The 23,203-nt window shown below is 37.1% G+C and overlaps 1 protein-coding gene and 1 non-coding gene across 2 annotated transcripts in view; one reads left to right on the plus strand and one right to left on the minus strand.

Annotated features, from left to right (window-relative positions):
• EFCAB13 (EF-hand calcium binding domain 13) overlaps positions 1-23,203 on the minus strand; it is a 237,660-nt gene that overhangs the window by 94,455 nt on the left and 120,002 nt on the right. Inside the window, exons 32-35 of the mRNA XM_032265955.1 lie at positions 16,769-16,840; positions 9,865-10,008; positions 8,814-8,885; positions 3,632-3,775 (exon numbers count right to left, since the gene is read on the minus strand). Coding sequence (XP_032121846.1) covers positions 3,632-3,775; positions 8,814-8,885; positions 9,865-10,008; positions 16,769-16,840 — 432 coding nt within the window. The remainder of the gene's footprint in view (positions 1-3,631; positions 3,776-8,813; positions 8,886-9,864; positions 10,009-16,768; positions 16,841-23,203) is intronic.
• Positions 9,754-9,815, plus strand: LOC116541693. The gene has a single exon (XR_004264899.1). It is a non-coding gene; the product is annotated as a U7 small nuclear RNA (small nuclear RNA).

Genomic DNA, 23,203 nt, shown 5'->3' on the forward strand with positions numbered 1-23,203 from the left:
GTCTATACTACCCAAAGGAATCTACAGATTCAATGCAATCCCTATCAAAATAATAATGACATTCTTCACAGAAATAGAAAAAAAATTTCTAAAATTTATGTGGAACCATAAACACCCAGAATAGCTAAAGAGCTAACCTAAGCAAAAAGAACAAAACTGGAAGAAAATCACATTACGTGATTTCAAATTATACACAGAGCTATAGTAACCAAAATAGAATGGTACTGGCAAAAAAACAAACCCATAGACCAATGGAGCAGAACAGAGAACCCAGGAACAAATCCTCACACCTACAGTGAACTCATTTTTGACAAAGGTGCCAAGAACATACACTGAGGGAAAGACAATCTCTTCAATAAATGGTGCTGAGAAAACTGGTTATCTATATGCAGAAGAATGAAACTAGGCCCCTATCTCTTGTCATACACAAAAATCAAATCAAGATGGATTAAAGACTTAAATCTAAGACTTCAAACTATCAAGCTACTACAAGAAAACAGTGGGAAAAATCTCCAGGACATTAATTTGGGCAAAATTTTTTTAAGCAAATCCCACGAGCACAGAAAATCAAAGTAAAAATGGATAAATGTGATCACATCAAGTTTAAAAGCTTCTGCATAGAAAGGAAACAATCAGCAAAGTGAAGAGATAATCCTCAGAATGGGAGAAAATATTGCAAACTCCAGCTGACAAAAGATTAATAATCAGAATATATAAGGAGTTTCCTAAATCTATAGGGAAAAAAATCAAATAATCCAATCAAAAAATGGGCAAAAGATTTGAACAGACATTTCTCAAAATAAGACATACAAATAGCAAACAGGCATATGAAAAAGTGCTCAACATCATTGATCATCATAGATGTGCAAATCAAAACTACAATGAGTTATCTTACCTCAGCTAAAATGGCTTATATCTAAAATAAAAGAAATAACAAAGCCTGGCGAAAAGGGAACCCTTGTACACTGTTAGTGGGAATGTAAATTAGCACAACTGCTATGGAGAACAGTTCAGGGGTTCCTTAAAAAACTAAATATTGAGCTACCATATGATCTAGCAATCCCACTGATGAATATATATCCAAAAGAAAGAAAATCAGTATATTGAAGAGATATCTGTACTCCTATGTTTGTTGCAGCACTGCTCACATTTGGAAGCAACTTAAGTGTCCATCAACAGATGAATGGATAAAGAAAATATGGTACTTATACACATGGAGTAATATTCAGCTGTTAAAAAGAATGAGATCCTGTCATTTGCAATAACATGGATGGAAATGAAGGTCATTATGTTAAGTGAAATAAGCCAGGCACAATAAAGACAAACATCACATGTTCTTACTTATTTGTGGAATCTAAAAATTAGAACACAATTGAACTCATGAACACAGAAAGCAGAAAGATGGTTACCAGAGGCTGGGTAGGATAGTGGGAGGGTTGGGGGTAGGGATGGCTAATGGATAGCAAAAAATTGAATGCATAGGACCTGCTATTTGATAGCAAAACAGGGGGACTATAGTCAATAATAACTTAATGGTATATATTTTAAAATAACTAAAAAAGTGGAATTGGATTGTTTGTAACACAAATAAAAAATGCTTGACAGAATTGATGCCCCATTTTCCATGATGTGATTATTTCACATTGCATGCCTGTATCAAAACATCTCATGTACTGCATAAGTAAATACACCTACTATGTACCCACAAAAGTTAAATATTAAAAAATTAAAAATAAATAAAAAGTGGGAAAAGGACATGAACAGACACTTTTCAAAAGAAGACATTTATGCAGCCAACAAGCATTTGAAAAAATGCTCAACATCACTAACCATTAGAGAAATGCAAATCAAAACCATAATGAGATACTATCTCATACCAGTCAGATAACTATTATTAAGTCAAAAAATAACAGATGCTGGCAAGGTTGTGTAGAAAAGGCAATGCTTATACACTGCCAGTGGGAATGTAAACTAGTTCAACCACTGTGGTAAGCAGTTAGGTGATTTCTCGGAGAACCTAAAACAGAATTACCATTTGACCCAGCAGTCTCATTATTGGGTAGATATCCAAAGAAATATAAATTGTTCTGTCATAAAGATATATATGCATGTGTGTGTTAATCACAGCACTCTTCACAATAGCAATTCAACCTAAATGCCCCTCAGTGGTAGACTGGATAAAGAAAATATAGTACATATATACCACGGAAGACTATGCAGCCAGAAAAAGAATGAAATCATGTTCTTTTCAGCAACATGGATGGAGCTGGAGGCCACTATCCTAAGCAAACTAATGCAGGCATAGAAAATCAAATACCACATGTTATTACTTATAAGTGGAAGCTAAAGAATGAGTACATATGTGCATGAAGAAAGAAAGAACAGATACTGAGGCCTACTTGAGGGTGGAGGATTGGAGGAGGTTGAGGATTGAAAACTATTTATCAGGTACTATGCTTATTACATGAGTCACGAAATAATTTATACACCAAACCCCTACAACACATAATTTACCTATATAGCAAAACTGCATATGTACCCCTGAACCTAAAATAAAAATTAAAAAAAAAAAAAGATAGTGAATACCAAAAAAAAAAAAAAAAGACTCTGGTATTTACACTAGACAGAAGAGGGAACTATTTTTCCCTTAAAACTATAGTATTTTCTTTCCTTTTTTCTTTTCTTCTTCTTATTCTGTTGTTTTGTTTTGTTTTTGTTTGTTTGTTTGTTGTTGTTGTTGTTGTTTTGAGACAGGGCTCACTCTATCAACTAGGCTAGAGTACAGTGACACCATCTTGGCTCACCGCAACCTCCATCTCCCAGGTTCAAGTGATTCTCATGCCTCAGCCTCCAGAGTAACTGGGACTACAGGCACACACCACCATGCCTGGCTAGTTTTTGTATCTTCATTTAGCAGAGACAGGGTTCCACCATGTTGGCCAGGCTGCTCACAAATGCCTCAGCCTCCCAAAGTGCTGGGATTACAGGTGTAAGCCACCACGCCCAGTCTAGCCTATTGTCTTTTCTAGTTGTGCTATACATTAGAGATGTAAAGGCATTAGAAAATAATGCTAGTGTTAAATAAGTTTAAAACCATCTCAAAAGCCTTTTTAGGGTTTTTCCAAGAGATCTAGAGCAGATATGTCATTATATATCTCCATTAAACTGAAAATTCTTACTTTCAGGTAGAGATGAAAATCCTGAATTGACCAAATTGCTCATAAACTCTTCTAAATTCACTGTCCCATCCTCTGAAAGAAAATGCAAACCAGAGGACATAGAAAAATAAATAATCACATATAAGAAACAGGCAACTATAATATAATTGCTATATTGAGAAATAATTTATAGATATGGCTTTGAAATTGAGATATATATTCAATCAAAAAGACAGGTGCATACATATCATTCAGACACATGTATGTATACTCATCCTCCATAGATTTTTCTGCTGCATGCTGCTACTGAAAATAACTAGAACACAACTGACAATAACTAGAACCCAGATGAATGCAGAGGTACAAGAAAGCCTTGATAATCTATGAATCAGAAAACCTCTTCAGAATTCTTGAAACACTCAGAATCATGTTATCTAAGATAAAGGATACCTAGAAATATATTAAATACTCACCACTGAGAGCCACATTGTTCAGTGTTCTTTGAATCACATCTTGGGGTAATGGAACTCCTACATTTTCCATTATGAGGCCTAGGTCATCAGGGTTAGCTACATTTTTCTTAATGAAAGCCAGAACTTTCAAGGAGTCTTCTGTTTCTATGGCAAAAAAAAAAAAAAAAATCCACAATACAGGAAAACTTCTTAAACACTCAAATATTATTAGTAGGTCCTGAAAGATAGTAATAACTACTGCTACTACTACCTAATGAGTACTATCTGAGCTTGCCAGGCACAAGCAAGCTCATCTCAGAGATTATATGTATCATCTCATTTAATCCCACAAAAGCTCTGTGAAGTCAGTACCAATATTTCCCTATTTAAGAGACAAGAAAACCTAGCCTGAAAGAGGCTATTCTGGCCTAGCATGGTGGCTCATGCCTACAATCCCAGCACTTTAGGGGGCCAAGGTGGGTGGATCACCTGAGGTTGGGAGTTTGAGATCAGCCTGGTCAACATGGTGAAACTCCGTCTCTACTAAAAATACAAAAATTAGCCAGCTATGGTGGCAGGCATCTGTAATTCCAGTTACTTGGGAGGCTGAGGCAGGAGAATCACTTGAACCCAGAGGTGGAGGTTGCAATGAGCCAGCCCGAGCCATTACACTCCACTCTGTGCAACAAGAGTGAAACACTGACTAAAAAAAAAAAAAAAAAAAAGAGGCTAAGAGGCTATCCTGCCTAAGAATCCATAGATACTAAGTATGAAATCAAGTCTGAAGTCCAGGGTATCTGATGTTACAGGCAGAATGTTTAACCATTATGCTAACCAAGCCATTGCAGATATTTAAATCTGAAATTTAAGAATGATTACATAAAAAGAAAACTCAGAAACTCTGCTTATTCTCTTCTCTATCATATCTGAGGCTGAGAATTCTATTAAAGATATGATAACTATCTTAAATTAATTATTTTACCTAAAATAGGTAGTCATAATTTAATATGACTATTATCAATTTTTTTAATTTAGAGGATTACTTACATCCATCAACACATATATACAAAAATGTCCCCCAAATAATGGAAAGCTTGGGACGAACATTTAACTACCAAAAAAGATAATATTTAATTTGGAAAGTACCATGGGTAAATTATTCTTCCAAGTAAAAAAAAATGTTAAGCATTATATTATGATGAACACCATTTTATCATAAAGATTAACCCAGTAAGAGTTTAAGCTTATGAACCACATAACTAGGGAAGTCTTATAGGCCCCAATTAGAAAACCAAGGATTAAGGAAAAACTATTTCATCCACTGAAAACACTTAATATCTTAAACAATTTCATTTTGTAGCTACCTAAATTGGGTCTTTTGAATTCAGTTTTGTTTCAATTTAGAAAACATTTAGAAAGAGTTTAGAAAACATTAAGCATTTAAACTCTTCTTAAAAACACTGGCTGCTCCAAGGAGACTCAGGGAATCCAAAATAGTTGTGAATTTGCTAATTAAATTAGCCAAAGCTTTAAAGAGACCCAGAGGTTCGACAGACTTTTTTTTTATGTTGAGGATGCCAGTTAATTAAATATATTAAAAACAGATTACATACAATCCCTTATGGCTGGGTAGTGGAGTACTGAAAGAATACCATAAAGGAAGTGTATATGTTTCAGCATGTTCCTATATGTTTCTAAATGTTTCCACAGTGAATTGTCTCATGTTAAAATCTCATTTTTTAAAAAAAATATATATTGTATTGCATTTTAGGTTTTGGGGTACATGTGAAGAACATGCAGGATTATTGCATAGGTACATACATGGCAATGTTGTTTGCTACCTTCCTCCCCATCACCTATAGCTGGCATTTCTCCCCATGTTATCCCTCCCCAACATCTTCTGGTACACCAATCAGGCGTAGATTAGGTCTTTTGATGTAATCCCATATTTCTTGAAGGCTTTGTTCATTTCTTTCACTCTTTGTTCTCTTTTCTTGCCTTCTCATTTTATTTCATTGATTTGATCTTCAATCTCTGATATCCTTTCTTCTGCTTGATCTATTTGGCTATTGAAACTTGTGTATGCTTCATAAAGTTCTTATACTGTTTTTTTCAGCTCCATCAAGTCATTTATGTTCTTCTCTAAGCTGGTTATTCTAGTTAGTTATCCCTCCCCAACTCCCCACACTCCACTGTTCCTCCCCTAGTTCCCCCCAACAGACCTCACTGTGTGATGTTTAAAAGATCAACAAAATAGACAGACGACTAGCCAGATTAATAAAAAAGAAAAGAGAGAAGAAACAAATAGATGCAATAAAAAACGATAAAGGGGATATCACCACAGATTCCACAGAAATGCAAACTACTATCAGAGATTACTACAAACAACTCTATGCACATAAACCAGTAAATCTGGAAGAAATGGATAAATTCCTGGACACATGCACCCTCCCAGGCCTAAACCAGGAAGAAGTCTAAACCCTGAATAGACCAATAACAAGGGTTGAAGTTGAGGCAGCAATTAATAGCTTACCAACCAAAAAATGCCCAGGTCCAGATGGGTTCACAGCCGAATTCTACGAGACATACAAAGAGAAGCTGATACCACTCCTTCTGAAACTATTCCAAACAATCCAAAAAGAGGGAATCCTCCCCAAATCATTTTATGAGACCAACATCATCCTGACACCAAAACCCGGCAGAGGCTCAAAAAGAAAAGAAAACTTCAGGCCAATATCCATCATGAACACAGATTCAAAAATCCTCAATAAAATACTGGCAAACCGATTGCAACAGCACATCCAAAAGCTTATCCATCACCAACAAGTAGGCTTCATCCCGGGGATGCAAGGCTGGTTCAACATACACAATTCTATAAACGTAATTCACCACTTAAACAGAACCAAAGACAAAAACCACATGATTATCTCAATAGATGCAGAGAAGGTCTTTGACAAAATTCAACAGTGCTTTATGCTAAAAACTCTCAATAAATTAGGTATTGCTGGAACGTATCTCAAAATAATAAAAGCTATTTATGACAAACCCACAGTCAATATCATACAGAATGGGCAAAAACTTGAGGCATTCCCTTTGAAATCTGGCACTAGATAAGGATGCCCTCTCTCACCACTCCTATTCAATATAGTATTGGAAGTTCTAGCCAAAGCAATCAGGCAAGAAAAAGAAATAAAAGCATATTCAATTAGGAAAGGAGGAAGTCAAATTGTCTCTATTTGCAGATGACATGACTGCATATTTAGAAGACCCTATTGTCTCAGCCCCAAATATCCTTAAACTGATAAGCAAGTTCAGCAAAGTCTCAGGATACAAAATCAATGTGCGAAAATCACGAGCATTCCTATACATCAATAACAGACTTAAAGAGAGCCAAATCAAGAACTACCATTCACTATTGCTACAAAGAGAATAAAATACCTAGGAATACAACTAACAAAGGATTTGAAGGACCTCTTCAAAGAGAACTACAAACCACTGCTCAAGGAAATAAGAGAGGACACAAACAGATGGAGAAACATTCCATACTCATGGTTAGGAAGAAATAATACTGTGAAAATGGCCATATTGCCCAAAGTAATTTATAGATTCAATGCTATCCCCATCAAGCTACCAATGACCTTCACAGAACTGGAAAAAATCACCTTAAACTTCATATGGAACCAAAAGAGAGCCTGCATAGTCAAGTCAATTCTAAGCAAAAAGAAGAAAGCAGGAGGCATCACGCTACCGGACTTCAAACTATACTACAAGGCTGCAGTAATCAAAACAGCATGGTACTGCTACCAAAACAGAGATGTAGACCAATGGAACAGAACAGAGGCCTCGGAGGCAATGCCACACATCTACAATCATCTGATCTTTGACATACCTCACAAAAACAAGCAATGTGGAAAGGATTCCCTGTTTAATGAATGGTGATGGGAAAACTGGCTAGCCATGTGCAGAAAGCAGAAACTGGACCCCTTCTTGACACCTTACACTAAAATTAACTCCAGATAGATTAAAGACTTAAACATAAGACCTAACACCATAAAAACCTTAGAAGAACGCCTAGGCAAAACCATTCAGGACATAGGCATAGGCAAGGACTTCATGATTAAAAAACCAAAAGCATTGGCAACAAAAGCCAAAATAGATCTAATTAAATTCCAGAGCTTCTGCACAGCAAAAGAAACAGTCATTAGAGTGAACTAGCAACCAACAGAATGGGAAAAAATTTTTGTAAGCTACACATCTGACAAAGGACTTATATCCAAAATCTACAAAGAACTAAAACAGATTTACAAGAAAAAACCAAACAAGCCCATTCAAAAGTGGGTGTAGGATATGAACAGACACTTTTCAAAAGAAGACATATATGAGGCCAACAAACATATGAAAAAATGCTCATCATCCCTGGTCATTAGAGAAATGCAAATCAAAACTACATTGAGATACCATCTCACGCCAGTTAGAATGGCGAACATTAAAAAATCTGGAGACCACAGATGCTGGAGAGGATATGGAGAAATAGGAACACTTTTACACTGTTGGTGGGAGTGTAAATTAGTTCAACAATTGTGGAAGACAGTGTGGCGATTCCTCAAGGACCTAGAAAGAGAAATTCCATTTGACCCAGCAATCCCATTACTGGGTATATATCCAAAGGATTATAAATTGTTCTGTTATAAAGACATATGCACACGAATGTTCATCGCAGCACTGTTTACAATAGCAAGACTTGGAACCAACCCAAATGCCCATGAATGATAGATTGGACAAGGAAAATGTGGCACATATACACCAATGGAATACTATTCAGCCATAAAAAACGATGAGTCTGTGACCTTTGTAGGGACATGGATGAACTTGGAAACCATCATTCTCAGCAAACTGATACAAGAACAGAAAATAAAACACCATGTTTTCACTCATAGGCGGGTGCTGAAGAATAAGAACACATGGACACAGGGAGGGGAGCATCACACATTGAAGTTTGTAGAGGGGACTAGGGGAAGGACAGTAGTGGGTAGCGAGTTGGGGAGGGATAACATGGAGAGAAATGCCAGAGATAGGTGATGGGGATGGAGGCAGCAAACCACATTTCTATGTATGTACCTATGCAACAATCCTGCATTTTCTTTACATGTACCCTACAACCTAAAATGCAATATATATATATATATATAAAATTCTCACTCACTTGAACCTTCAGTAAAATACAGCATTTGCATCAACTGATTCAGGCAATCTTTTAAGTTCACTTTCTCCTCTTCTGAAAATGGAACATAAAGGAATAAATAACATTTGATCAAAAGATACAAAGCAATAGCATTAGAAGATAAACATGCCTACTTAATCTTTAAGGCTAAAATGTTTTTCTAACTCTGATTCTGCTATACATATCTCAGAATAACTATGAAAAGGAATATGATTATGATGACTCTTGTGGTCATTTTTGTTATAATGTCAATGCACATTTTATGGATTTTATACACGCCTTAACCAGCTGGGACAACTGTTTTGGTATGTTTCCTCTCTCATATTATATGATCTTGTCAGTATTACAAGTCCTATAACTGCCTATATTTCATGGAAGACAGTTTATCTGCCAGAAAATGTCTTATAAACCAAACTCAACCATAATATCTAAAGAAGACTATGCTTATAAGCAAAGATATATTAGTAAAGGAAGTGTGCGATATTTAGCTTTCTACCAGGCATATGCTTGGGACTTAGAAAGAAAAAGAACAGTTCAAGGCTCTGCATGTAAACTAAACATTCCATTGGCAGGATTCTAAAAACCCCAGCATAACCCTTTGAGAATTCTAGGGAAATCCAACTGATTGTGTGCATCAGCACACTAAGGATTAGGTCTTTGTTTAATGGGCTTGAAATAGCTTCACAGCTTCTGACCAGTAAGAACCTGCGATTCAAATCTCAGGAGGCAAACAAATAGGATAAAGAGAGGCGTATTATATTTTCCTAGGATACTCAATCTGAAGATAATCTAGAACAAATTCTCATTCAGCCCTAAAAGCAAAAATCTAGTGTTGTACTCATTACATTTGATTCCTAATCACTTAAGCTCTTTGGATTATGAGTGAAAGTAAACACAAGCTTTCTGTGTTTAATAAATGACTCAGAAGTACAGCTCTTTTAGAATTTGTCTAGCAGGCTGTCTGCGTTTTGCCAGAAAGCACTTAAAATTTTTTCAAAAAATAAATAAATGACTCAGAAGAGGAAATACATACTATCCACACAAATGGATCCAAGCACCTCCTGTAATTCTTCCTCTGGAAAATAAATCCCCAGGCCTTTCAGTACAGAATTAACATCATCAGCATCAAGTTTTTCATTGGTGACTTTGTCTAAGGCCTTTGCAAGTTTGTTAACCTCTATCAAGAGAAAATAGAAAATATTTTCAGTTTAGCTACAGTCACATTCTAAATAATAAAACTACAGCTCAAAAATTAGCATAGATACCTGACATCTTTAATTTAAAGATGATATATCACAGTGCAATCCTTAAATACTCAGGGGAGGAATCATTCAAAACTTCATCATCAAAAAATAATCCTTGATAATACTTTTGGTATGTGCCCTTACAGCATTTTTATGTTTTAATGATATTTATTTAATACTCTTTAATGGCAAGCTTTGTTTCACTTAGCAAGGTATCGTGACCATGTTCCCTTTCAACATACTATTCTACCAGCATCATTTTAAATGATTGTATAGTATTCCACTGCATGAATATATCCTATCTTTCTAAACCAAAATTTAATTGTTATCATAAATGGAATCCTGATGATAAATTTTCTTAAACATGCATCTGTTCACTAAGGGTTTTTTCTTAACATAAATTTCTGAAGTTAAATGGGGTGCACATTTTCAAGGCCTTTGAGATGTATTGCCAAATAATGAAAGAAAATGGCCACTTTACCATATCCTTTCTAACTTCAACTTATTCTTTCTTCTTTTCTTATTCTTTTGAAAGAGTTTCTAAATGACAATACCAATTCTTCCCTCCAATACCTCCCCCCAAAAAACATTCCTTTAGGAATCAAATTACATTTATAAATTAATGTTGAGAAGTGGCCTTAGTAAAATATGTGAAATCCATCAATAAAATGTTTCTCCATTTATTCAAATCATCTTTTTCAGCTATCAGCTCTATGACAACGACTTTCAAATGTTTCTATCACTGAACTCATCCAAATTTTAGTTCATGTTTGTTTCCTACCTAAATGTTACTCTTTCTTCTTCTGCATCTTCCTTCAAAGCTTTCCTCCAATTTTTCCTAAGACTTTCACTTTCACCTGAACTCCTAAAATAATGTGTAACCACTCATTTGATCTTTTGGTATATTAGTTATATTTTTTGTAAATGGCTTATTTTTCCAGCTGGAGTTTAATATCCTTGTGGTCTACTCCTATACCATGCATATTTGTATTAAATATATGTATACTAATCATATTAACTTGTGATTACAGTATAAGATCAATTTTCAACTAAACTAGCAAACTATAATACATTAAAAAGAAAATCCCTGAACTTGGAGTCTAATATTTTCTGTGGGATCCTGGGTAAGGTACAGTCTCTTTAAGCTTCACTTTTCTCATTCTTGATTATAAGAAACCTACTTAACAGAGTAGTCATGAAGAATAAACTATGTGAAATAAATTATATGAAAGTGTTTGGTAAAACATCAAATACTATACAAATGTGTTATTATTTGCTAACAAAATAATATGATATTATTTGAAACCAAACAAAATAAAACACATCTTTAGGAGATTATAATGTAAAACTATAGATATTTTTGCCCTGAAATCCTTTTTTAGACTAAAATAAGAGTAGGAGAATGGTTTTGGTAAGTCCATAAATCATTAGGCTATTAACTTATTAAGCGAATTTGAGATTTTCAAAATTATACTCAAAAGTTAGGGATATATTTCACAGAGTAGAGCCATCACATGATGCCATGAAATGTATCTTGGTGCCATAGTCAAGAAGACAACACCAAGTTGGATGAATCAATGATTCCAGTAAGTTAACATATATATCTCCATATGAAAAATTCATGGAGCAGCTGCCAAGATGGCTGAATGGAAATAGCTCTGCTCTGTGGCTCCCACCAAGAAGGATGAAAATGGAGAGTGAATTCTGCATCTTCATTTGAGGTACTAAGGTTCTCTTATTGGTACTGACTACGTGGTTGGTGCAACCCATGGGAAGCAAGGAAAAGCAGGGTGGAGTGAGGGCCCACCTGGGAGTTTCACAGGGGAAAATGGAGTTCCCTCTCCCAGCTGAGAAAGGCAGTGAGGGAATGTGCTACTCCTCCCCTGAAAACCATGCTTTTCCTACAGATCCTTGCAACCTGCAAATCAGGAGGTCCCCTCGTGAGCCCAAGCCACAAGGGACTTGAGTCCCAAGCACAGAGCTGTGCAGACTCACAGCAGCTGCTCAGGCAGCAAGCACTGACAAGCGTTTCCACATACTGGGAACTCTGGTGAGGCAGTAGATCTGTCATCCAAGTGGCCTCACTCAGTGGGCTCCACTCCCATGGAACCCCACAAGCTAAAGCCCACTGGCTTGGAATCCCTGCCAGCCAATGCAACAGGCTGGAGACCACCTAAGAGCACCAAGTTCTGAGGTGGAGGAGGAGCAGCCATCACCACTGCAGCTCCAGTTGGCCATTTTCCCCTGCCACAGGTGCCAGCAAGACTGGGCAATTTGGATGGGAGCAATTCCCCACCGTGCAGCACAGTGGCTGGATCAGTTCATGGTCAGACTACTTCTTTAAGCAGGACCCCAAGCCACTCCTCTTCACCAGTGGGGGACCTCCCTGCAGGAATTTCAACATCCCCAGCCAGGAGTTTATGGACAGGATTCTGATACATCCCTTAGAGGAGCCCCTAGGAGGAGGGACAGCTATAGTATTGTACATCAGTGGTCTTTAGTCTTTTCTGCCTACTGACTCTGGAGAGTCAGGGCAGTCTGAACAAGGGAGATCCCCTGCAGTGCAGCACACCCACTCCACCAATGGGCAGCCGGACTCCTTATTTAAGCAGACGCCTGAACGCACTCTTCCTGACTGGGTGAGACCTCCTAACAGGAGTCTCCAGACACCTCATAGGGGAGAGTTCCCACTGGCATTAGTTTGGTGCCTCTCTGGGACAGAGCTACCAGAGGAAGGAGGAGGCTGCCATCATCACTGTTCTGCAGCCTCCACTGGTGATACCTCCAGGGGCAGGAAGGACCCAGGCAAATAAGGTCTGGAGTGGATGCCCAGCAAACCACAGCAGCCCTATGGAAGAGGGTCCTGACTACTAAAAGAAAAACAAACAGAAAGCAACAATAACAACCACAACATCAATGAAAAAGTCTCCACGAAAACCCCAACCAAGGTCAGCAGCCTCAAAGATCAAAAGTAGATAAACCTATGAAGATAAGAAAGAATCATTGCAAAAAGGCTGAAAACTCAAAAAGCCAGAGTGCCTCTTCTCCTCCAAATGACCACAACACTTCTCAAACAAGGGCACAGAACTGGTCTGAGGTTAAGATGGATGAATTGACAGAAGTAGGCTTCAGAAGATGGGTAAAAACAAACTTTGCTGAGATAAAGGAGTATGTTCTAACTCATTGCAAAGAAGTTAAGAACCATGATAAAAACATTACAGGAGATGTTAACCAGAATAACCAGTTGAGAGAGAAACATAAATGACCTGATGGAGTTGAAAACACAACACGAGAACTTCACAATGCAAATGCAAGTATTAATAGCCAAACAGAACAAGTGAAAGAAAAGATATTAGAGCTTGAAAACTATTTTGCTAAAACAGGGCATGCAGACAAGATTAGAGAAAACAAAATGAAAAGGAATGAACAAAACCTCTGAGAACTATGAGATGATGTTAAAGGACTGAACCTACAACTGATTGAAGTACCTGAAAGAAGCCAGGGAGAACAGAACCAAGTTGGAAAACACACTTTAGAATATCATCCAGGAGAATTTCCCCAACATAGCAAGACAGGCCAACATTCAAGCTTAAGAATACAGAGAACTCCAGTAAGATGCTTCATGAGAAGATTAACTCCAAGGCATATAATCATCAGATTCTCCAAAGTAGAAATGAAGAAAACATTGTTAAGGGCAGCCAGAAAGAAAGGTGGTTACTCGCAAAGGGAAGCCCATCAGACTAACAGCTGATCTCTCTGTAGAAACCAGATCAAACACCACATGTTCTCACTCATAGGTGGGTGTTGAACAATGAGAACACATGGACACAGGGAGGGGAGCACTACACACTGGGGTCGGTTGGGGGGAAATAGAGGAGGGACGGTGGGGGGTGGTGAGCTGGGGAGAGATAGCAAGGAGAGAAATGCCAGATGTAGGTGATGGGGAGGAAGGCAGCAAATCACACTGCCACGTGTGTACCTATGCAACAATTTTGCATGTTCTTCACATGTACCCCAAAACCTAAAATGCAATAAAATAAATAAATGGGGGAAAAAAAAGAAACTCTACAAGCCAGAAGAGAGTGGGGGCCAATATTTGACATTCTTAAAGAAAATAATTTTCAACCCAGAATTTCATATCCAGCCAAACTAAGCTTCATAAGTGAAGGAAAATCTTTTTCAGACAAGCAAGTGCTGAAGAATCTGTCACTACTAGGCCTGCTTTGCAAGAGCTCCTGAAGCACACACTAATATATATGGAAAGGAAAAAACCATTATGAGCCACTACAAAAACACACTGAAGTACACAGACGAATGATACTATGAAGCAACTACATAAACAGGTCTGCAAAATAACAAGCTAGTGTCATGATGACAAGATCAAATTAACACTTAACAATATTAATCTGAAATGTAAATGGGCTAAATGATCCAATTAAAATACATAGAATGGCAAGCTAGATAAAGACTCAAGATCCATCAGTGTGCTGTATTCAAGAGACCCATCTCACATGCAAAGACACAAATAGACTCAAAAAAAAGGATGAAGTAAAATTTACCAAGCAAATGAAAAACAGAAAAAAAGCAAGGGATGCAATCCTAGTTTCTGATAAAACAGACTTTAAACCAACAAAGATCAAAAAAGACAAAGAAGGGTACATAATGGTAAAGGGTTCAATTCAACAAGAAGACATAACTATCCTAAATATATATGTACCCAATAAAGGAGCACCCAGATTTATAAAATAAATTCTTAGAGACCTACAAAGATATACAGACTCCCACACAATAACAGTGGGAGACTTTAATATCCCCTTGTCAACATTAGACCATCAAGGGATTAAATTAACAAAGATATTCAGGGCTTGAATTCAGCTCTGGATCAAGTGGACCTGATAAATATCTACAGAACTCTCCAGGCAAAACAAACAGAATATACATTCTTCTCGGCACCACATGACATGTACTCTAAAATTGACCACATAATTGGAAGTAAATCATTCCTCAGCAAATGTAAAAGAACTGAAATCACAATAAACAGTCTCTCAGACCACAGCACAATCAAATTAGAACTCAAGATGAACAAACTCACTCAAAATCACACCACTACATGGAAATTGAACAACCTGCTCCTGAATGACTCCTGGGTAAATAATAAAATTAAGGCAGAAATCAAGAAATTCTTTGAAATTCTTTCATTTTTTATATTTTTTTCAATATATAAAAAAAGTATATATTTTATACTTTTATAAAAATATAAATATAAAATTATTTATATTTCATGCATGCTGGGCTTCATACCTAGGTGATAGGTTGATAGGTGCAGCAAACAACCATGGCACATGTTCATCTATGTAACAAACCTGCTCATCCTGCACATGTACCATGGAAATTAAAATATAAATAAATTTTTTTGAGACAGAGTCTTGCTCTGTTGCCCAGGCTGGAGTGCAGTGGCACAATCTTGGCTCACTGCAACCTCCACCTCCCAGATTCAAGTGATTCTCGTACCTTGGCCTCCTGAGTAGTTGGGACCACAGGTGCCAGCCACCACACCCAGCTAATTTTTTATTAAAAACGGGGTTTCACCATGTTGGCCAGAGCTGGTCTTGAACTCCTGACCTCAAATGATCTACCCACCTTGGCCTCCCAAAGCACTGAGATTACAGGTGTGAACAACTGCAACTGGTCCACAATTAAATACTTTAAAAAAAAAAAAGAACATACGATTATCCAGCCCTAAAAACTAATTAAAAAAAAAAAAAGAAACATTCACATATTCTGTATACAGCTATTAAAAATCTAAGAAAGCTCTTTGTGCCCTGAATTAAACAAATATCCAAAATATATTGTTATTGTTTAATGAAAAATATCAAGGACACAGTATGCTTGTATTTGTGTAAAATTAACATGGAGGAAAAATGCATATTCATATTTACTTCAGTGTTCATAAAAATCTCCAAATGCAGCCAAGTAATCCCAGCAATTTGAGAGGCTAAGGTTGGCAGATTGTTTGAGCCCAGGATTACGAGACCAGCCTGGGCAACATGGCAAAGCCCCATCTCTACAAAAAATAAAACAATTAGCTGGGCATGGTGGTGCATACTTGTGGTTACATTTACTCAGGAAGCTGAGGCAGGCGGATGCGTGAGGCTAGGAGGTTGATATTGCAGTGAGCTATGATCACACCACTGCACTCCAGCCTGGAAGACAGAGAAAGACCATTCCCCTAACCCACCCCCAAAAATCTCCAAATACTGCCTACATAACAAACTAAATACAATGGTTAGTTATTGGGAGAAAGAGGTAGGAATTGGAAAGAGACTAGATCAGAGGGAGATTTTAACTGTAGATCTCTATGCACTTACTAATTTATGATATGTATAAATGTATTACCAAATCAGAAATTTTTAATTTATTAAAACATTTTTAAAGGCAGATATTTTTGCCATCCTTTTTGGAAGACGCATTGTTTTCTTCAGCTATGAATGAATAACTAATATTAAAAACTAGTCTTAAATGAACATAGGACTCTCACCTTCATGTGAACTCTTAAAATACTAAATGTGTACCATTCATCTGACCTTATAGCATATTAGTTAGATTTTTATGGAAGTGGCCCATTACTTTCAACAATTACAGTAAACATTTTCTGTATTCTCCAGGTATAGAAAATTTCCTAATTATTCTCACCTCTGAAATCTTGTAAACGCCTATTGCTTTTCAATGCGAAAAGTGCACTCTTTAGGGAAGTGTCTCCCTTTTCTGTAAAGAGAAAAACAGAACAAAGATATATTAATAGATTCAAGAAACATAAAAGACTTACATAGTGAGCTAACTTGGTTCACTTATTACCCCTCAAAGAATGATTTTCTACCCTGTACATTTTTGCCCAAAATGCAGTATACTCTCTACCTATCCAAATCCTTCCTATTCATAACAAAACTAGCTCATAAGTAAAAGCCTTCCCTTGATCCTATACTTCTATTACTCTATCCCTTTCCTTTCCTTTGTAACTTAATTTTTGGGAAAAAAGTGTTTTTATTTATCATATCCTCACTCACATCTCAAACTATTGCTATTTTGACTTCCACCTCCACTGAGATTGTACTCACAAGTTCACCAGTTAACTATTTATTGCCAAATGATAAGCATTTTTAACTTTTTGTCTTATTTAACTCTTCAAACTCTTTCCTTTGTTTTGTTGCTACAGCTTTCTCTTAGTTTCCGTCCTACCATTCTGGTTATTTCTTTTTTTTCTTCTTTTTTTAATCCCTCCTCCTCCTTCCTCCTCCCTTCTCCCTCCTCCCTCATCCTCCTCCTCCCTCCTTCCTCCCCCCCTCCTCCTCCTCCCCCTCCTCTTCTTCTTACTCCTTTTTTTTTATTATACTTTTAAGTTCTGGGGTACATGTGCAGAACATGTAGTTTTGTTACATAGTTATACACGTGCCATGGTGGTTTGCTGCATCCATCACCCTGTCATCTACATTAGGTATTTCTCCTAATGCTATCCCTTCCTTAGCCCCTCCCAAACCCATGGCAGGCACCAGTGTGTGATGTTCCCATGTTCTCATTGTTCAACACCAATTTATGAGTGAAAACATGCAGTGTTTGATTTCCTGTTCTTGTGTTAGTTTGCTGAGAATGATGGTTTCCAGCTTCATCTATGTCCCTGCAAAGAATATGAACTCATCCTTTTTTATGGCTGCATAGTATTCCATGGTGTATATGTCCCACATTTTGTTTACCCAGTCTATCACTGATGGGCATTTGGGTTAGTTCCAAGTCTTTGCTATTGTGAACAGTGCCACAATAGACATACATGTGCACATGTCTTTATAAAAGAATAATTTATAATCCTTTGGGTATATACCCAGTAATGGAATTGCTGAGTCAAATGGTATTTCTAGTTCTAGATCCTTAATGAATCACCACACTGCCTTCCACAATGGTTGAATTAATTTATACTCCTACCAACAGCGTAAAAGCATTCTTATTTCTCCACATCCTCTCCAGCATCTGTCGTCTCCTGACTTTTTAATGGTTGCCATTCTAACTGGTGTGAGATGGTATCTCACTGTGGTTTTGATTTGCATTTCTCTAATGACCAGTAATGGTGAACTTTTTTTCATGTTTGTTGGCTGCATAAATGTCTCCTTTTGAGAAGTGTCTGTTCATATTCTTTGCCCACTTTTTGATGAGGTTGTTTTTTTCTTGTAAATTTGTTTAAGTTCTTTGTAGATTCTGGATATTAGCCCTTTGTCAGATGGGTAGATTGCAAAATTTTTCTCCCATTCTTGTAGGTTGCCTGTTTACTCTGATGATAATTTCTTTTGCTGTGCAGAAGCTCTTTAGTTTAATTAGATCCCATTTGTCTATTTTGGCTTTTGTTGCCATTACGTTTGATGTTCAGTCATAAAGTCTTTGCCCATGTCTATGTCCTCAATGGTATTGCCTAGGTTTTCTTCTAGGGGTTTTATGGTGTTAGGTCTTATGTTTAAAATCTTTAATTCATCTTGAGTTAATTTGTGTATAAGGTGTAAGGAAGGGATCCAGTTTCATCTTTCTGCATATGGCTAGCCAGTTTTCCCAACACCATTTATTAAATAAAGAATCCTTTCCCCACTGCTTGTTTTTGTCAGGTTTGTCAAAGATCAGATGGTCGTAGATGTGTGGCATTATTTCTGAGGCCTCTGTTCTGTTCCATTGGTCTACATCTCTGTTTTGGTACCTGTACTATGCTGTTTTGATTACTGTAGCCTTGTAGTATAGTTTGAAGTCAGGTAGTATGATGCCTCCAGCCTTGTTTTGTTTGTTTTGTTTTGTTTTGTTTTACTTAGGATTGTCTTGGCCATGTGGGCTCTTTTTTGGTTCCGTATGAAATTTAAAATAGTTTTTTTGTGATGGAGTCTCGCTCTGTCACCCAGGTTGGAGGGGAGTGGCACAATCTCAGCTCACTGCAACCTCTGCCTCCTGTGATTCTCCTGCCTCAGTGATTCTCCTGCCTCAGCCTCCTGAATAGCTGGGATTACAGGCGCACACCACCATGCCTAGCTAATTTTTGTATTTTTAGTAGAGATGGGGTTTCACCATGTTAGTCAGGCTGGTCTCTAACTCCTGACCTTGTGATCTTCCCACCTCAGCCTCCCAAAGTGCTGGGATTACAGGTGTGAACCACCGCACCTGGCCTGTTTCTTCTTAATGTCCTTTATAAACCACTCTTTCTCTATCATTGCTTAAATATTAGCATGCCTCTATATGTACCTATGCAACAATTCTGCAAGATCTGCACATGTACCCCAGAACTTAAAGTACAATAAAAAAAAAAATTAGCATGCCTGATTTCTCTCTCCTTAGCCCTCTTCTTAATATGATCTATAAACTTTCCCTAAACTCTCCCCTAACTATGAACTGTATGTTGATGATTCCCAAGTTTCGATTTCCAGGCTAGACCACTGTTCACTACACATCTTCAACTCTATGTCCATAAGCACCTCAAACACGATACTTCTTAAGCTGAACTCCTCATCTTTGCATCTAAACCGGATCATCCTCCTGTATTCCCTATTTTAGTATAAAGCATTGCCATGAAATCAGTCTCCCAAGCCAGAAATGTACTACTCATCCTCAATCCCTGTCCCTCTCCCTACCCTAACTTTATCAAACAATGATGAAGTTCTGCTTCCTCAACCTCATATCTGTCCCTTTCTTTTCAACACTAGAGCCAAGCCTTAGTTAACACTCCTAATTTTTAACCTACATTACTGTTTGCTTTCTATATCTCCCTGCTTCCAATCTCGCCTTTCTTAATACTGCTATCAGAATGCCTATTATAAAGAACAAAATTAATCACATAACTTTTCAATTTTGAATTCTTCAGTAAGTCTTTAGTCTTCAAGATAAAGTTCAAATAATTTTGCTCAGAAAAAAATCAAGTAAGAAAAACTATTGATCTTCTGTGGGCTACCTGGACACCTCATTTCTCTCTCTCTCTCTCTCTCTCTCTATACTACCATACACTCGCAAGTCAATGATCAAAGTTTAATTCACATCAAAATGAACTGTGAAGTTCATTTTGAAAAATACACACATACATGTGTATGAAAAAATACACACATACCCACATGCATAAGCATGTGCACGCGCGCGTGCACACACACACACACACACACCCCTTTGCCCTGACGCAAACATTCTAGACTACTTGGAGTTCTTGACTTCTCCATAAGCTTCCCTCTTATACACTTTGCACATACTAAGTATTCTCTCATAACCTCTTCCAGTCCCCTTCCCTGTACCCACAAGCTTGACTAATTCCTATTCATACAGGCATACCTCAGAGATATTGCAGTTTCAGTTTCAGACCACTGCAGTAAAGTAAATAGTACAATAAAACAAGTCACAAATTTTTTTGGTTCCCAGTGCGGTGCATATAAAAGTTATGTGTACACTTTATTCTACTAAATATGCAGTAGCATGATGTCTAAAACACTCAATGTACATACCTTAACTTAAAAATACTTCATTGCTAAAACAGGCTAGTAATCATCTGAGTCTTCAGTGAGTCAATCTTTTTGCTGGTAGAGGGTCTTGCCTTAATATTGATGAATGCTGACAGATCAGTGTAGTAGTTGCTGAAGATTGGGATGGCTGTGACAATTTCTTAAAATAAGACAACAATGAAATTTGCTGCATCGATTTTCTGTTCCCTTCATGGAAGATTTCTCTGTAGCATGCAATAATGTTTGACAGCACTTTACCCATAGCAGAACTTCCTTCAAATTAGAATCAATCCTTTCAAACCTTGCCACTGCTTTATCAATTAAGGTTATGTAATCTTCCAAATCCTTTGTTGTCATTTCAACAGTGTTCCCAGCATCTTCACCAGGTGTGTGGATTCCATCTCAGGAAACTACTTTCTTTGCTTACTTCTTATCCATTAAAGTTTTATCATGAAATTGCAGCAATTCAGTCACATATTTGGGATCCACTTCTAGTTCTAGTTCTCTTGCTATTTATATTACATATGCAGGTACTTTTTCTAATGAATTCTTAAAGTTATCATGAAGGCTAGAGCCAACAGCTTCCAAATTCCTGTTAATGTTGACATTTTGACCTCCTCCCACAAATCATGAATGTTCCTAATGGCTCTAGAATGAAGGGTCTCTTCCAGAAAGTTTTCATTTTATTTTGCCCAGATCCATCAGAGGAATCACTATCTGTGGCAGCGACAGCCTTAAAAAATGTATTTCTTAAATAACAAGACTTGAAAGTCAAAATTACTCCTTGGTACACGGGCCGCAGAATGTTGTGTTAGCAGGCACGAAAACAATATTCATCTCCTTGTACATCTCCATCAGAGCTCTTGGTGACTAGCTGCACTGTTAATGAGCAGTAATATTTTGAAAGTAATCTTTTTCTGAGCAGTAAGTCACAACAGTGGGCTTAAAATTTTCAGTAAATCATGCTGCAAACAATGTGCTGTCATCCAGGCTTTGTAATTCCATTTATAGAGCACAGACAGAGTAGATTTATCCTGTGCTAGTAGTATCTTAAGAACCCTTGGATTTTCAGACTGGTTAATGAAATTAATGAATGACTTCAACTTAAAGTCACTAGATGCATTAGCCCCTAACAAGATAGTCAGCCTGCCTTTGAAGCCATGACCCCAGGTACAAGAAAGAAGAAAAGAAGAAAAGAAGAAGAAAGAAGAAAGAAGAAGAAGAGGAGGAGGAGAAGGAGGAGGAGGAGGAGGAGAAGAAGAAGAGGGAGAAGGAGAAGGAAAAGGAGAAGGAGGAGAAGGAGAAGGAGAAGGAGAAGAAGGAGAAGAAGGAGGAGAAGGAGGAGGAGGAGGAGAAGGAGGAGAAGAAAGAAGAGGAAGAGGAAGAAGAAGAAGAATATTTAGAGGTCATTGTACAGTTATTAATTGGCTTAATTTCAATATTGTTGTGTCTCAAGGAATAGGGGGGCCCAAGAAGAGGGATAGAGAATGGAGGAATAGCTGGTCAGTGTAGCAGTTAGAACACACACTTTATCAACTAAGTTTGCCATCATATATGGGTGCAGTTCATGGTACTACCCCAAAACTAAATAGTAATATCAAAAATCATTGATCACAAGTCACTATAACAGACATATAAACAACTTAAAATTGTGAGAGTTACCAAAATGTGACAAAGAAACACAAAGTGATCACATACTGTTAGGAAAACGGTGCTAATAGACTTGCTTGAAATAGGGTTGCTGTAAACCTTCAATTTGTTTTAAAAAAAAATCTGCAAAGTACAATAAAGCAAAGTGCAATAAAACAAGGTACAACTGTATTTTAAAACTCCAACAGAATTTTCTCCAGAAGTCCTCTTCTCACTACCTTATCCAACTCTGTGTGGGTTAGGTATACTGTATATATTTCTAGAATACTCTATGTTTACCTCTACCACAGTATTTAGCTATTAGTATCCTCATTGTTTGTATCTCAGTAGTCTGTAAGCGCTTGAGAAATTATCTTTTATCTTTACATATTTAATTCCCAGCAAGCAATAGGTTCTGAATAAACTTTGAATGAATAAAACAGTTCTTCTCTAAACTCCTATTCAACTCAGTATCATCACTGTTTCTCTGGCAAGTATTCAAGAACTTCGACATAACACTGCACAATTCACTGAACTTTTATCTCCTATATGTTATATACCTTTTGTTGTATTTTTATTCATATTTTATATTTATGCTTTGCCTCACTAACTAGACTCAAAGTTTTCTAAATGTGAATATTTTCTATTTCTTTGAATACATTACATATTATATAGTTCCTGACAAATACAGGCACTCATGATCAAGTCTGTCACATATAACCACGAAGACTAGGTTGTACACCAAGGTGTACTGTTCACACAGAGACAATGTGCTCCTGAAGTTATGCCTTGCAATGACCCCAGCCAATAAAACTGATTAAGCAATGTCAAATCCATTTAATAATATAAGAAAGAAAATATTTTTCAGAAATGATTTTAATTTTTAAAAGTGCACATAACTGCCAAAATTTGAAACTTATATATTCTTTTCTCTGAAATCTCTGAAGATTTACACTCAACTTCATGTCAAAACTATCTCAGACAGAGGGGTGAACAT

This window comes from Sapajus apella, unplaced genomic scaffold (genome assembly GCF_009761245.1).
Source record: "Sapajus apella isolate SASKATOON/1434 unplaced genomic scaffold, GSC_monkey_1.0 scaffold153, whole genome shotgun sequence".
NCBI classification, from domain to species: Eukaryota; Metazoa; Chordata; class Mammalia; order Primates; family Cebidae; genus Sapajus; species Sapajus apella.